Source organism: Podarcis tiliguerta (genome assembly GCF_965153285.1).
Source record: "Podarcis tiliguerta genome assembly, chromosome: 2".
Taxonomy (NCBI): domain Eukaryota; kingdom Metazoa; phylum Chordata; class Lepidosauria; order Squamata; family Lacertidae; genus Podarcis; species Podarcis tiliguerta.
In genome coordinates, this window is record NC_139535.1 from 80,581,096 (window position 1) to 80,595,742 (window position 14,647).

At 44.0% G+C, this 14,647-nt stretch overlaps 1 protein-coding gene across 4 annotated transcripts in view; it reads right to left on the reverse strand.

Annotated features, from left to right (window-relative positions):
• PKN1 (protein kinase N1) overlaps positions 1-14,647 on the reverse strand; it is a 66,200-nt gene that overhangs the window by 25,614 nt on the left and 25,939 nt on the right. For 2 of the 4 annotated variants that reach the window (XM_083430737.1, XM_083430738.1), the window contains exons 2-5: positions 6,038-6,338; positions 2,675-2,820; positions 986-1,115; positions 116-261 (exon numbers count right to left, since the gene is read on the reverse strand). In XM_083430737.1, coding sequence (XP_083286863.1) covers positions 116-261; positions 986-1,115; positions 2,675-2,820; positions 6,038-6,338 — 723 coding nt within the window. Of the gene's footprint in view, positions 1-115; positions 262-985; positions 1,116-2,674; positions 2,821-6,037; positions 6,339-10,482; positions 11,800-14,647 lie in introns of those variants that run through there. The other 2 variants (XM_083430735.1, XM_083430736.1) reach the window with 2 other exon arrangements.

Consider the following 14,647-nt stretch of genomic DNA (forward strand, 5'->3'; position numbering starts at 1 on the left):
ACCCGTTTACAATTCCCAAACCATTTATAAGTATGCGTACGTATGTGTGAGTGTATATAATCAGACCTTATGAGACCCGCCTCCCCCCCCCCCAGCTGAACGAAGTGCCCATTACCTCGGAGATGGCATGGCGGTCCTGAACTTTGGTGGAGCCCAGAAGGCGCAGCACATTCTTGGCCCCCTCGGAAACAGCGTGCTCCACCCGGAAGTGGTGCCGCAGCTCTTCGATCCTCAACTCGATGGTGCTCAGGTCAGTGTTACCTGCAAGTAACAGGATGGGCGTCAGGCATCTGCTATCTGCATCAGATGGCAGGATTAGTTGTGGAGGGAACCCAGAACACATGCATCCCAGGCACAAGGAAATGGGGGGGGGGGGGTTCCCCAGCACCAGGTGGAGGTTATTCAAACTGCTCCAGGGAGCATTCTCTGTTAGAATTCCTGCTCCGTGACTGCAGTCATAGGATTCTTGTCTATCACATGATGGTGTATGTTTTGACTCCACAAAGTGGGAAGTGATGGAGACAGGATGTTTGTGTTACTGTGTTCCGTGAAGTGGGAATATTGTCTTTTGTTCTTTTTCTCTTTTCTGTCTGATGCTAGAGTGAGTGAGCCATGTTGCAGTGCTCCATGTGTGTTTATATGTAAATAAAGTAGATTAGCCAAAATGCTGAGTTGCTAAGGTCTGTTATGCAAGCTGCAAAGACTCTGCAGATCCCTAAATGTGCCGATGTCTGTTGGCATCGGTCGCTGTGATGTTTTGGCTGAAGAAAGCTGTTGAAGCTCCCAAATGATCGACCAGGAGGGAGGGAACATGCCAGTTGGGCATGTGTCTCTGCCAGGGTCCTACTCAAGTGGAGGATGAGCTCCTGACATTCTCCAGCTCTCAAAGGGCTCTTTAAAGGTTAAAAAGTGGGAGAAAGGGACGTTGGTTTTTGCAGAGCAGCCTGCCGGCCACAGGGACCGCCTTCTTTATCCTCCCCTTCACCTTGCCCATCTTCCATATTCAGCTGCACCTCATCAGCCTGCATAGCCTTGCGGATCTGCATGCGGATTATATTGATCTTGGTCTTGCTGTCCTGTAGCATCTGCTGGGCTGTCTGCAGCAGCTTCCGATCCTAGAGGGCAGGCCAGGTGGGGGTGGGATTAGCAGGGACGGCAGGAGAGAATTAGTCATTAGAATGCATCCCAATCCAAGGGCAAAGCCTGCCCATCTGGCTCTCAGCGCATCAGTCCCTAGCCATAACACAAGAAAACACCCCCTCACACACCCATGCTTCCTAAACCTGGAGGTATCATGTTCTGTTCTTCTGCATACTGAACCACATCCTAGGCATCCAGTCTATGGGGGTAAGCCTCAAAACAGAAGCAGCTACAAAATCCCTTCTTCCTCAACAAAAACCAGTCTTCTTCCTCAACAAAAGTGGTTTCCAATGTGAATATTGTAAACCAGAAAACCCAATCGCAGAAATTGTGAAGGTGTTATTTTAATAAATAACTGTGCGAGCGGAGCAACTGGATTGTCCCTCATTTCCTTCCTCCAAGTGCGCCTCACCCTGTCCCCAGATCTGCTCCAGAGGGTTGGGGGAATCCTTAGAACAGTTTTGAATTGCATGGGGGACGGGGACATTCTGTTCAGTAAGAGGAAACCCTTGTGCTGACAGAATGTTTGCCTTTCACTACATTGAATGCCACCCAACTTTTTCTTTTTCTTTTCAGTCCTGAGAACCTGATAACAAAGACGCCAAAATCATCCACAGAAGCGCCTGCCTCCCCCAAAAGTTCAGATGCACAAAAATGGTATTTTCATATCAGTTCAGTCAACTGTTGCCATCTTGGTCCCAAGGACGAGATCGTATGAAAATGTGTAACTGCATGTGATATCTGGACCAAAATTTTCCTGGTGCAACCGTATGCGGCACTGCTTAATAGAGCAACTATATTTAGATGTTTTTTGCAGCTAACGGTAAGACATACAGCCATAGCAGAAGAGTTTACTCAGAAAGGTTTACAGGTATAATAGGAAATATGTACACGGACCAGCAGGAATTACCTGCTGATATCATTATCTAGGAACTTTCCCTCTTTTGCAGCTATACATGCAACTAGCCTGCCATTCCGGCTTTGCTGGAAGCAAGAGGCATAATAATAATTTATTATTTGTACCCCGCCCATCTGGCTGGGTTTCCCTAGCCACTCTGGGCGGCTTCCATAGAAACCAAAAAACACTAAAATATCACACATTAAAAACTTCCCTGAACAGGGCTGCCTGAACAGCTAGAGGAGAGAAGGCTAGCATACTTGCATAGTTCAAAGCACCTTGTGTAGCAGGTATGGCAAAGGCTTTCTGCCAAAGAACTTGGAGAGAACCTGTTGTCTGTCAGAAAGGACAATATTGAATCATAGAGTTGGAAGAGACCACAAGGGCCATCGAGTCCAACCCCCTGCCAAGCAGGAAACACCATCAGAGCATTCCTGACATATGGTTGTCAAGCCTCTGCTTAAAGACCTCCAAAGAAGGAGACTCCACCACACTCCTTGGCAGCAAGGTTGACCAATGGTCTAGCTCTGCATCTGGCAGCTTTGCTGGTATATTTGCATTTTAGTGGATGAGCATGTAGGGACTAGCTAAGTTCAGGGCAGGAGAGGAGGCAGCCAGCCAGCGAAATCCACATACCTTGGCAGCACCGTTGGCATACATCTGTATCATGTTCTCTGCTCCCTGCTTCACCTTCAGCTCAATATTGAGCTGCTTCTCCAGGCCAGCAATGCGGTTCTTGGTAGCTGTTGATCGGCTCAGGCTGCCTGGCGATTGTGGGGCATCTGGGAAGACAGTAAAGTGGTTAATGCCAAGAGAGCACAAATCCCAGACCATCACTATCAGGGGAACCATCCAAATACATGAGCTAGCAGGTAGGGAACTGGCATCACGTAGCAGGGACCATCAAGAGCATGCAAAGGAATGCATACCGTACACATCTTTATGCCCATCCTGGCTCATTGGCATCATGGAATCCGTAACCCCCCAGGAGGCACTGGGGAAAAGACTGAATCAAGCCAGTGAGCACATTTAGATTGTGTTCTGATTTAGAGGTTTCTGGACCTCAGCACAGAATAAGACATATCAGCCAGTCTACTTGTTTGGAGAAGATATATCGCCCATTTTCATGCTGCTGTACCTACGTGCTGCCCCTTTCTGGGCAGAATTCAAAGCACTGCTTCTTAACCATTAAAATCATGAGGTCCAGGTTACCTCAAGGAGGGAAAGGTCTTCTCAGAGGTGGTCTCTCAACTCTGGAATACTCCCCACCCCCAGAGCTACTTGTTTTGTGCTCAGTTTGGTGAGTTTTAAGTACCAGGCTAAAATGTGAGTGTACTCAGGATTTTAGTGTCTAGGAAAACCTAAAGCAGCAGCAAATAATATCTCCTTTTTGCTGATTTAGTATTATTTTATGGATGCATTTTTTTAAAAGATATTGCTTTATATTGTGTCATTGCTTATTGTTACTTTGATCAGTATGAGCACGTTGAAATCTTTCTGAATTCTATTCAAATTATATAAAAACACAAATTCACTTGTTTCAACCAAAGGGCCATTTGTTACAAAGAAGTTGTCATTTAAATACTAAATATAAAGAGTTATACAAAGGATGCTTTGTCAAGCCTAGTAAGAGGATTCCCTCATTATGTTTTCTATCCAAGAGCAGATTGCCAATGAGACAGACTGCAGAAAAAAGCTGAATTCAGTTAACCAGTATCTAGTATGTTCCTGGATCCAGAGAAACATCTACAGGTCTGAATTTAGTGCATTTGAGTGTGATTTAATCTATGAAAGAGTTGCATACAATTAGATGCATAAACAATAATATATGTATTTTGTGCAACATCCATGTCAGGGCAGACAACTCTTCACTGAATACATAGGTCAAAGGCTTTTAAGAGAGGCCGTATTCAGACTTTGGCACTTTAAATTCTGGACCCTAGCTGACATCATGTGGAACTAGTATTAGGCAATGCTGCAGTCCCAACACTCCCAGTTTAGTGCTTTTCTCTCTCTCTCCCAGAGACAAAGAATGGACTATAAGATTGGGGGCCTGTTCTTGAGAAAGGCTGCCAGAACTGCTTGGTATTCACTGCTGTGCAATGTAGTGTAAAGCAAGCCAACTGGAATGAATCCTTTTTAGAAAAAAAGAGAGCAGCTCAGATCTTCTAAGCCAGTACACCATTGAGTAAATCCTAGATTTACAAAGCACTTGGTTAGAAAGAACACTTGCAGTGTTGTCAGCAACACCACATTACAGCCCACAGGCTGAATGAGGCCAGGCTTAGACGGTGGCCCATCCAGAACTCTTATCCTTTCTGACCTCTGGTTTGCAGGGGGATCTGAGCCTAGGTTCTCCAAGCAAAAAGGAAACAGCCACGCCCAAGCCCTGCAGGCTTTCTAGCCCAGTTGTATATATACGCAGGCTCTCCCCCCTCCTCCCCATTTTTGTGGCCTGTGCTTGACAGTGGAGTCAGGTACAACAGCAACCGCTTCCTCTTTTGCAAAGTCACAGGCCGCTGCCTCTCCATAAGGTGCAGCCCCATCGTTGTAACAAGCTATCTTGGAATGGTAGTGGCGCCTTGACGTTTTAAGGTTCTGCCTGTGTGCTCCATGGGCTCCACTGTGCCTTTTTTCGATTGCTTCATACAGAGGGGTTTGGGGATCTTCCTCTCCCTGCTGCTGCTTATTCCCCAATGCCTCCTTGCACACGCACAGGCCAGCTGCCAAGTTTCTGCTCTGTTACTGACTGTCCACATCTGGAGACTGGCATAGCCGCTGCTTATTAGGAAAAAGGGGCTGGGAACAGCCAGGTAGGGAGGAGCATACAAACAGGATTGGCAAAGTGTAAAGTTTCCTCTACCATACAAAGGTGCCAATAGGCTAGGGTGTGGATCTATACGGAACAGTTTTTAAACAAACAATGCCTGGCAGTTCAAATGAGTTTTCTTTCTTTCTTTCTTTCTTTCCTTCTTTCTTTCTTTCTTTTTCTCTCTCTCTCTCTCTCTCTCTCACACACACACACACACACACACACACCACAAATACACAGTTTCACAGCTTTGTTGATGGTTTTATGAACATTCAAGAACTGTAGGTAGCAACCTATGGAAAGCTGTGTTTCTCCAATGACAAATATGAAGCTAACTGAATTATTAATACTCACTTCTATATTCTGAACTTTCCCCCAAAACAAAATGCAGGTGGAATGTGCAAGTTTTCAAAAATAGTACCTGAAGTAAGCCTAATCTGAAAGGTTATTATTACATAATAATAAATGGCAGGTTATAGCTTGCTATTCTATAACATACTCAAAGAGGCTAACAGTCATCTTCATCAAAACAAATTAAAATTGTCATATTATAATGATTCTTGCCCTGGGATAAGGGAGACACTTTAAAGCAGTTCCCACCTTTTTATAAAAGCTTTTTAAAAATTGCTTTCCCATGTATTGATACTGAAATAATTCTAAGAATAAATGCCCTTATTCCCAGTACAGAAGCCTACTGGAAGATCTGTTCTTAATTTGCATTCAGGATGGGTTATCCTATTCTATATGCCACAAAATTATTCTTAAGTGCAGGCAGATGCCGCCAGTCCTGTTTTATATGAGTGACCTCTTTAACTTAGCTATGGACAGCTTTCGCTAAACCAGCCATTTCCTTTTAAATGCCTCTCACCAAACTAGGGGAAAGAGCACACACCACCCAGTAAAGTCGCGGATTTGCTCACCGTGAGAGGTGTTTAAAAGATTTGATATGTCTTGATCAAGGGAAGCTCACCAACACAATTTAACAACCCTCTCTGTAGTTCTTTAAACTCTTGCCAGCTGAAATCATCAGGAAGCCAGAGAGAGACTTAAATCCACAAATACCTAAGAAAAGCTTGAGCACCTTGTCATCAGTTTCTACCCATTCTTGCCCTAAATCTCTGCTTGCTTTTTGGCTCCCCCATAGCACCTGACCCTTGACTTCCCACCCACCCATTGCACACACTTACCCCCCAGCTCTTCAGGGTCTTTGACGACAATATGTGCATTGAGATCCTGCAGTTGGTGGTGCAGGGCCTCCAGCTTGCGGTTGGAACTCTTGAGCAAGTTGTCCACATTGGAGAGGTTCTTACGGTCTGTGGTTGCCTTGCGCAAGTTTTCTGCTCCCTCCTTTATCTTCAGCTCTTTTCGAATCTCACGCTTAATCTTCTCCTTTTCTTCATCCAGCTTCTGCTGTACACTGGTGTCTGAGAAATCTGAGCTCTGGTCCAGGCCCAGCTGCTCCAGCACTGACCAGTTGCCTGGATCACTCTGCAAGGGAAAACATAGCAATGAGTTGTTTACAGGCACTGGAATCAGGTTAGCACTATGATTCAATGGGTGCTATTCTGAATATCACTAGAATCATCCACAGAGCCTATATGGGTGATCTGTCTATCTATTTATTTATATTATTATTTTGTTTATGCATTTATACAACTTATATATACACCATACAATACTCATCATTATCTCTTATCCTCAGACTTCCTAGCCCCTCTCTCCATGGCATTCTAGGTAGTCTTTTGTTGGCTGCATAATCTGCAATTCCACCAATTTCCATCTCAAATCTTCCTTTATTTAATAGAATCTCCCAGTATTCTCTATCATATTTACACAACCACCACATATAGATCAGGGTTCCCTGTACCTTGTGGCACATCCAGCATAGATTTGACCTTTTTCTGTACATTTTCACCACTTTGCTGGGTTTCAAGTTACCACCATTAAATCATCTTTTGTAAATGTTCCTTAATAAGGTAGCAGGCAGAGAAGTTCATAGTCCTCCCCCATAGTTTTTCCCATGCTGACATTTCTGTATTATAACCAATATCTATAGCACATTTAATCATTGTTGCCTTTACCATTTTGCCTTTAGCTTCCCACTCCAATAACAGTTTATAAATCTTAGAAATCAGTTTCGCATCCTTTCCTATTACAATTTTTTCAAATTCCGAATTAGTTTCCCATTTTTTAAATAACCCGTTCACCTCGAAGTACTGAAACCAATCTATAGTATAATCTGATACCTCTTCTCTTTTCAAACTTTAAACTCTAAACTCTCTTTAAACTTCAGAAAATCCTTGTAAGTAGCCTATCTGTTATCCATTTTCCATGTGGGGAATATTATACTCCTACTTTATGCCTTCCAACTACCTAGATTCTGCAATCTGTTCAGAACTCAACTTAGTCACAGATGTTCATATAAATGAAGCAATATGCACAGTGACTTTCCCTTTAACAGGGAAACATAATTTTATGCAACTGGAAGTACACTTATAGCCCAATCCCATGCCTGTTGCCTACTATCCTTGCATACATCCACAGAGCTAAGCCGAAGATCTGGTTCTAAGCAGATATGATTTTGCTGTGCAGGTAGGACACACGATCAATGACAACAAAATGCAGATTATGCTACTAGGCTGTATAAAGGTTTTAATTAGAAGCAAACCAATATGTTTGATTGTTGTAGAAACTTACTAGTATGTAAGTGACATGTGAATGGTTCACCTTCTTGCGATGTAAAAAAATCAATATTTTAAAAATGGTCTTTCTAGGTGGTTTAAAATCCATTATTTAAGTTGGCACGATTTAAAGTCAATCCACCCTGCTGCCCCCTTCGTAGCCTTGGGCAAGTCACCCTTCTCTCTCTTAGTCACCAAACTGTAAATATAGATAAATAACATCAACCTACTTTGCAAGGTTGCTCAAGGAATTATTGCTAATGTTTGTGAGCACTAGGTAAGTGTTATTTTTATTATAATTATATTATTAATAAAAGTTTTATTTATATACTGCCCTTCCGCTCAACTGAGCCCAGGACGTTAGCTAAAGCAGCATCCAGCTAGCACTAAAAATGTTCTCATGTTGCTAGACATTTCACGGAAATGCTACTATAAAGAGAGCAAAGAAGCCATGCATAACTGCAGTGAGGAAGCAGGCGAAAGAGAGGGAGGGAAGCATTACAGCAAAAGACAGTCTGCCACCGAAATAGGAATGATAAATGGTCCAAGAACCCAGCAGTCCTGGGTGCAACCTCTCCCATTCTGGACTGCACTCTCTCCTTAGAACTACATAAGAGTCCATAATTTCAGATTCAGGCAAACAGCTTCTCCCCCTTCCCCAACTAGAAAAAGGCAAAACAAAAACCCCTCTGACTCCTCTCACACACCCCTTGCTCAAACCACTGCATAACCAACGCTAGCCTGGATTATGTGGAGCTCTTTAGGAAGTTCAAGCAGACCATTACTGCCCTGTTCCTTTGCTTTCGGCACTATGAAGGCTGAATTCTCTTACGACGGTAGGTTCCTTTTACTAATAAGGACAAGAGATATAGTTCCCAAACCTTCAGCTCTTAAAATTATTCCCAGAACTGTGCTTGCCATCAGTGGACTGCACCAATAAGCAGGACAGTAATGAAAACTTAGTTGTCCAGAATGGTGCCTCTTCTTGGATGGAACTACAAAAGGATCCTCCATGTCCATCGGAGGAAAGAGAGCATCCATTTCTTTGCTGTGTAGCACCATTAAGCTTCTTAGGCAGCTCCAGTCCAATCCTAACGGCATCACTTTGGCGTACTGTATGTGTGCTTAGAGTCGAAGTCTAAATGTGTCAAGTCCTAGTGTGGGCTTTTGTCCTGAGCTGAAAACCCTCAGTCATGTCCATGTGCACGTGTGTCTGTAAAATGTGTATAAATTTGTGATAAGCCGTAAGGGTAAAAATAATAATAAATGAGATAAGGATTGTGAAGCCTTTTGCAAATTATGATTATTCTATTGTGCCATCAACACACATGGTGCTCCACAGGAATAAGTAACATAAACGTAAGAAGGCAGGTCCATGCCCCGAGAACACTGAAATCTTAGCTGTGACAGATTGGGAGCATAATTATAGAAGGAGAAAGGATAGATACACAGTCAACAGGTGAAGGATATGCACAAAAACGAAGCTGTGTGCATTTAAAGCTTGGCTTCTGTAGGTGGGGGGGGGGGAGACTAAGAGGTTGAGCCAAATTAGAAGCACTTTCTCAGTAACAACAGTTTGATTGGTGCCAACTTGGAATGCGCTGGCAAATTCTTTCTGGCACTACCTTCAATCTAGGCTGTCTGAGTCAGAGGCTGACCCTGCTGTGGTGCCCCAGCTACAGGATACATGCCCAGGTGGGAACTTGGCACATTGTAGTTAAATATTATCCACGTAAGTCTTCTAGTAAGGAAACGGACCTCACAGGCTTACTGGAAGGAATTAAACAAGTGGCCTGGGGGAGTACAACACAGAACGACACTCATTTAATAGCTTCCCTTGCTACCCTATGAACAATGCACAGAGCCTGTGGAGTCTGCACATAGGCAGAAGAACTGCTGGGGGTGGGTGGGGGCAATATGCTTCCAGTAAGCTATCCGTCCTATCCAGCACAAGGATGTGGCCAGAATATTGGACTGAAGTGAATATATTGGGGTAGGGAAGGTGGAGAATAAGGAATTCTGAGCAGGAAACAAAGTAGGTAATCTCATTTCAAAGCACTGCAAGGAGCTGCATGTATCTACTCAATGAAGCCTGGCATTAAATGTGTTAGGCACATGATAGCAAGTATATGCAGTGATAACTCATCGGACAAACCTATAGATATGTTATGGTCTCCCCTAATATTTACAGGCCCCCTGCCCCCCCCCCTTTTACACACAAAATATTATATATCTTTTGCTCTTCGTCTCAGACACCTTTTTCAGTAGAGTACAGTGGTACCTCGGGTTAAGAACTTAATTCGTTCTGGAGGTCCGTTTTTAACCTGAAACTGTTCTTAACCCGAAGCACCACTTTAGCTAATGGGGCCTCCTGCTGCCGCCGCGTGATTTCTGTTCTCATCCTGAAGCAAAGTTCTTTAACCTGAGGTACTATTTCTGGGTTAGCGGAGTCTGTAACCTGAAGCATCTGTAACCCGAGGTACCACTGTAAGTACTACAGTCCCTCCTTTCTCCAACACGTAAAAGATAACATTCCTCAAACACATATTCTGCTGCTCTCACATGTGTCTATGTGTTCCAGACTGAGGCGCATTGCCCACAGATGCCCCACAAATGTTAACACTTCCTGCTACTTGTACCCCATTGTGCTTTTTTGCCTTTCATGTTCGTTTCTCTGATGTGCAGAGCAGCAAATACACACACAGATGAACATCAGGGTGTATTGTAACATGCAGAGCCACTTGTAGATAAGGCAGTGCAGTTCCCAAGCCACTTTCACAACACACGCAGTATTCCCGCATCTTAAGACTAGGATTCCTGCTGCCTCGTATTGATACTGGCCTACTGATTTCTACACATGCAATGCCCTTCCTCCCCAGTTGTTTGGTTATCATTAAAAAAAGGTGGGGGGAGGAAGCATCCCGATGCCACCCCCCTTCAAATGACTGTACCTCTTGGTCATGCTCAGAGTTTGTGTCCGGCTCCGAAAGAGACATCCCGGCCCCAGGAGAGGCACACCAGGCCGCCCGTCTGCTTCGAACTGTGCGCTGGCTACACCCTCATTTCCTGCCTGTTGATTCAAACGGCTCTTCCAGCCTGTGAGCAAACAAACCACTTCCTAACAGAGTTCCTGTATTCGCTGGCAATACCGGAACACAGGCCACGGCCGAAGGGAGCAATGGTGGGGCCTACATCTTCCCCTGCTGCTTTGCCACTTGCCTTCCCTTCTGAGTGAACTTTCTAGAGGGCCAGGAAATCCCCAGAACTGCAGTAGGGCGATACTTTTATGAGGTAAAATACCACGAAACAGCAAGCAAGCTCTCAAGTCGTCCAGAACTCTGCTTCTGGCTGGATGTTCAAGCAAAATGCAGGGCAGAGGAGGGAGGGAGGGAGGGAGGGAGAGAAAGCTAAGCATGATTTTGGAGCCCAAAAGTTCACAGTTTGTAAGCCTTAATGCAGAATGGGGTGGGCAGACTTTATTAGACTCATCTGGGTGCAAAAGAATTTAAGGATGCACCACAGGCTTATTAGGACAACCAGCCAACTGACCAACCAATTTCTCCTTATTTTGGCAATATAAAATCTAGGTAGTTATTTGGATCTGTGTCCAACACAGACTGGAAAACACAAGTCCCCTGTGTGGCAGAAAGCAGAAGTGAAGAGAAATGCGGTAGTCTTTCTATCAGCAATGTTACTGTAAGCTAGTAAACGCCATGCAACCATCCACAGTGACAACAGTGACCAATGGCAGAAAAGCATCTCTCTCTCTCTCTCTCTCTCTCTCTCTCTCTCTCTCTCTCAGTTCTTAATTAGCACAAGACAAATACACTGCTAAAGGATCTACAGCAGTTGGATCCTTACACTGAGCAGGCAAATTGCGGAACAGTTTTGCAAGAGCAGCACAGATCCCTTTGTCAGAGCTATGCACTACAGAGGCTTTTGCCCTTGACATTACAAAAAATGAAAGAAAAAGGAAGACTCTCTCTGAAGTATTCCTTCTCTAGCAGGATCCAGCACAATCCTCCCTTTGTCATTTTTTATTTTTTAAAAATGGGACATTTTGTGCCCTAATTATTTGTAGCCTTTTCATGCTGCCTCATTTTAGCAACAATGGACTAGAAAGCATATTCCCATTTTTCACTCTCTTTCTCAAGTTACATTAACTGCACATGTGCCTTTTTGTCATTTGAAGCTTTCAGCTTCCCAATTTCAACCTTCAGCACGATGGTATCTAGCTCAGAATTTGCAAGAGCACATTTTTGTCCCATCCCCCTGCTGATTTTTTAAAAAAACTGTCAGCATGAAGGAATAGGAAAAACCTGAGTTTTTCTATCAGTGGTGAATCCCTTTTCAAAACTGCACGTTTACTGTAAGGCGCTTCAAATACCATCTAGTGGAAAAACAAGATACTAATCTAAATAAATAAAAATGTCCTAACTTAGGTTCCTTAATTTCAATGGGTCTAGGCTGCTTAGAACGTAGTTGCATACTGCCAACAATATAAAAATTGGTTAAAATAATTTTCAATCAGAAAAAACAAGGTGAAGTAAAAAGCAGTGCTTAAAATTACCCAGGCGCCAGGCACATTTTGCTTATTTATTGCATTTATATCCCACCTTTCACCCCAAGGAGTACTGTATTTTTCGCTCTATAAGACGCACCAGACCACAAGACGCACCTAGTTTTTGGAGGAGGAAAAAAGGGGGGAAAATATTCTGAATCTCAGAAGCCAGAACAGCAAGAGGGATCGCTGTGCAGTGAAAGCAGCAATCCCTTTTGTTGTTCTGGCTTCTGGGATAGCTGCGCAGCCTGCATTCGCTCCATAAGACGCACACACATTTCCCCTTACTTTTTAGGAGGGAAAAGGTGAGTCTTATAGAGCAAAAAATACGGTACATGGTTCACTCCCCATCTCAATTAATCCCTGTAATGACCCTGTGAGGTTGGCTAGGAGGTTGTGACTGGCCCAAGGTCACCCAGTGAGTTTCATGAATGAATTTAATCTTTAAGCTGTTGTTATAAACTGCTTTACATGAAAGCTGTCCCAGTTGTGCTTTTAGAGCTGGTCTTTGACCGTAATAAATTATGATGATGGTGAATGAATGGGGATTTGAACCCTGATCTCCCAGGTTCTTGTCTAACACTCAAACCACTACACCACACTGGCTTCCTAGAGTACTTCTGTTATGGGGCAGCTATATAAATTAAGAAGGAAAATAAATATGGGGAAAGCAAAATGTCACTTAGAGAAGGATCTGAAACATTTCCCTTGAAGCTTGAATTTGTTTCATTCTGGACTGTTTCATTTGATGTTTTAATGTGTTGAAAACTACTACTAAAGTTATGGATTCAAGATAGAGAAAAAAATTGGCATTTTTTATAACAGAAGACGCTCAGTAGCAAAGACTAATGCCTTCTGCACAAAGCTGACCAGATCTGCTGTAAACTCATACATGCAAAAAAAGAAGTAGTAGTTATTTTTGCATCAGAGCGGCTATAATGCAAATCTACATTATTCACACTGGACACTGTAACTTCAAAGGAAAAGGAGCTGTGTGATAGCCTGATGCATAAGGTGTTCCCAATCCGGACTGGGGCTGCTGCACCAGGTGCCTGCTAAAAGTCTTCCCCCCGCCAGCTATTATTTGTACAGTGTGCAGGCAAATGGCATGGGAGGAGATGCAGCAAGAAATCGGTGCAGGGTCCTGATCTAGACCAGAAGGACATTCAGGATCAGGGACCCACATGGCCGCTTTAAGTAACAGTAGCATAATTACAACACACCTTTTAATTGAACATTACAGTGGTACCTCGGGTTACAGATGCTTCAGGTTACAGACTCCGCTAACCCAGAAATAGTACCTCAGGTTAAGAACTTTGCTTCAGGATGAGAACAGAAATCGTGCGGCAGTGGGAGGCCCCATTAGCTAAAGTGTTACCTCAGGTTAAGAACAGTTTCAGGTTAAGAATGGACCTCCAGAACGAATTAAGTTCTTAACCTGAGCTACCACTGTACATGTAGTCTGGTTGTGAGACAGCAGTCTTGGCTGTAGCAGCTAGAGAAGTCACTGCAATAATTTGCCCAGGAAATTTGCAGTGTGGACTATAAGAGAAGCAAGCAAGAAGCTCTAAGAAAAAGTCGCTTTGAGAGTCAAAGACTAGCCGAGAGTTCTTTCTCTGAGAGGCAGGTGTATAACAAAGTCCCTACAGAGTCAACTGTCTTGCAGAGATGTGGGAATGAACCCAGCAGTCTGGCTTGAGCAACGGGCCTCAGTGAGCCTACACTTGCAGCTCTGCCTTCTTGCAGCCTGGAGCACATGTGCAGAGCCACTTCACTCAGCTGTGAGTTGGAATCAGGCCAGGTCACAGCCCAGAGAGCCTCAGTACTTGTTCTGGACACCTCCTGACGCAATGCAGGAAATGGAGCTGCTGACTCACCCGCTTCCTTCACAGAAGTCAGCGCTGACCCTAACACAGTGCAGCAGCCCCAGCGATGCAAAGGTCAACACCAGGGGGAGGAGACTTCTCTAACCAGCACTGGAGTAGTAGCATGACTGGGGCAAGTATTATACTGTAAGGACAGAGGGCACAACACTCATCACTATCCTACGTGCTCTTTCATATGCCTTGGATTGAGAGCAAGCAGCTCTGTACTGGAATACATCTCCCCAACGTCTTGCACCCATTGCCCAAAAGACTGATTTATGGATTTTGCACTGAATTCTGCAGAGGCTTAGTATAAATGTGTATGGACTGTAGTCCTCTCAACCAAATTAATGTATTACAGGAAAGCTATGGGGGGACAGAAATAATCTTTGGCACAGATTTGTTGGGGGGGGGGAAATATTTCATGTATCAACTCTCGAGTCAATAACAGGACCCACAATCTCTATATCAAAACAGCCTTAAGAATAGATGACCCTCAGGGTCCCTTGCAACTCTACAATTCTATGAAATCACAATTGCTCCCAGATTTGCTCTACGCTAGGACTTTTTCCCTCTGGGACCAGCACAACAGCTGTAAAAGGAAAGCAACTATCTTCCACACAATAGCTCTAAGAATGCCCAAAGGCCGGAGACAAGCCAGCCAGCTGGCACACAAAAGAATCCTTCTCT